At 45.4% G+C, this 1,303-nt stretch overlaps 1 protein-coding gene across 1 annotated transcript in view; it reads left to right on the forward strand.

Moving 5' to 3' along the window:
• The first annotated feature begins 408 nt into the window (after window positions 1–408).
• LOC103751492 (vomeronasal type-1 receptor 41-like) overlaps window positions 409–1,303 on the forward strand; it is a 4,470-nt gene continuing 3,575 nt past the window's right edge. The window contains exon 1 of the mRNA XM_008854956.1: window positions 409–820. Coding sequence (XP_008853178.1) covers window positions 409–820 — 412 coding nt within the window. The remainder of the gene's footprint in view (window positions 821–1,303) is intronic.

Below are 1,303 nucleotides of genomic sequence, written 5' to 3' on the forward strand. Positions count from 1 at the left end.
GGATAAATAGAGCACTGAATAAAGACGATTCTGTGTGTGTCTAATACATGGGCATTCTGTACTTAATGGCCATTTTATCCAGTCCTCTTCAAATTCACCAAAAGTAGAGCTGTTGCACACCTGACAAGATGATACACATCAAAACAAACTGAAACATTGTCCGGAGAAACTCACATGAGGGTAAAGGAAACCCAGCCATGAGTAGAAAGTTAGGACTGTGGGGAGAGTGAGGATGGCTTCTGGACACTGTGAGGTGGAGCTGAGTTTTACATGGAAGGAAGCTGAATAGGGATGAATCAATATATTTTGGTGAGGGCACTTGTGATAGTTGAGATTCATGAGCAAGGTTATATTTGTAATGATTTTTTCTCTTCTCCTCAGACTTTTACCATTTGCTTCTTTCCCCAAATGTTGAATAACAACAGATTCTACACTGACAGTAACATAAGAAACATCTTGTTCTCTGGAGTGGGCATTGGGATCTCAGCCAACAGCTTCCTTCTTCTCTTCCACATCCTCATACTCATTGGAGGGCATAGGCCCAGACTCATTGACCTGTACATTGGTCTCTTGTCCCTAACCCAACTACTGATGCTGATGACTATGGGACTCGTAGCTGTGGACATGTTTATGTCTCAGGGAGAATGGGATGCCATCATGTGTAAATCCCTCATCTACCTGAACAGGATTTTCAGAGGCCTCTCCCTTTGTGCCACCTGCATGCTGAGTACCCTCCAGGCCGTCATCCTCAGCCCCAGAACCTCCTGTTTGCCAAAAACAAAAACAAAAAACAAAAAACAAAACATATCTCATGCCTGGCGTGCTGGCGCATGCCTTTAGTCCCAGCCATGTCATATAGTGCCCACAGAAGACAGAAAAGAAGGTTGGACCTCTTGGAATTGGAGTTATGGATGGTTGTTAGTCGCCATGTGGGTGCTGAGGTTCAAACCCAGGTCTTCTGCAAGAACAGCCAGTGCTTTTAACCGCTGAGCCATCTCTCCAACCCCACCAGTGTGTTCTTTACCTTCCATGGGATGCGTACATAAAAACATGCACCTGTCATTCATTGTGAGCGCAGCAGATCACAGCATGGCATTCGGGGCCTGTGCTAGTGATCACTGTGTCTTGGAGGAAACGGAGCCGTATTGCTGCTTTCCTTTTTCCTGGGATCGTCATGGTGCAACTGAAACACGATGTGTGTGTGTGTGGAGAGAACTCTGGTTTTCCTGATTGTGGAATTTAATTTCTTCTTCCTTCTCTTCTCTTCCCCCCTTGTCTTTCCCTAACCTCTGACTTCTCTTCA

The sequence above is a fragment of the Nannospalax galili genome, unplaced genomic scaffold (assembly GCF_000622305.1).
Source record: "Nannospalax galili isolate Female #2095 unplaced genomic scaffold, S.galili_v1.0 scaffold406, whole genome shotgun sequence".
NCBI classification, from domain to species: domain Eukaryota; kingdom Metazoa; phylum Chordata; class Mammalia; order Rodentia; family Spalacidae; genus Nannospalax; species Nannospalax galili.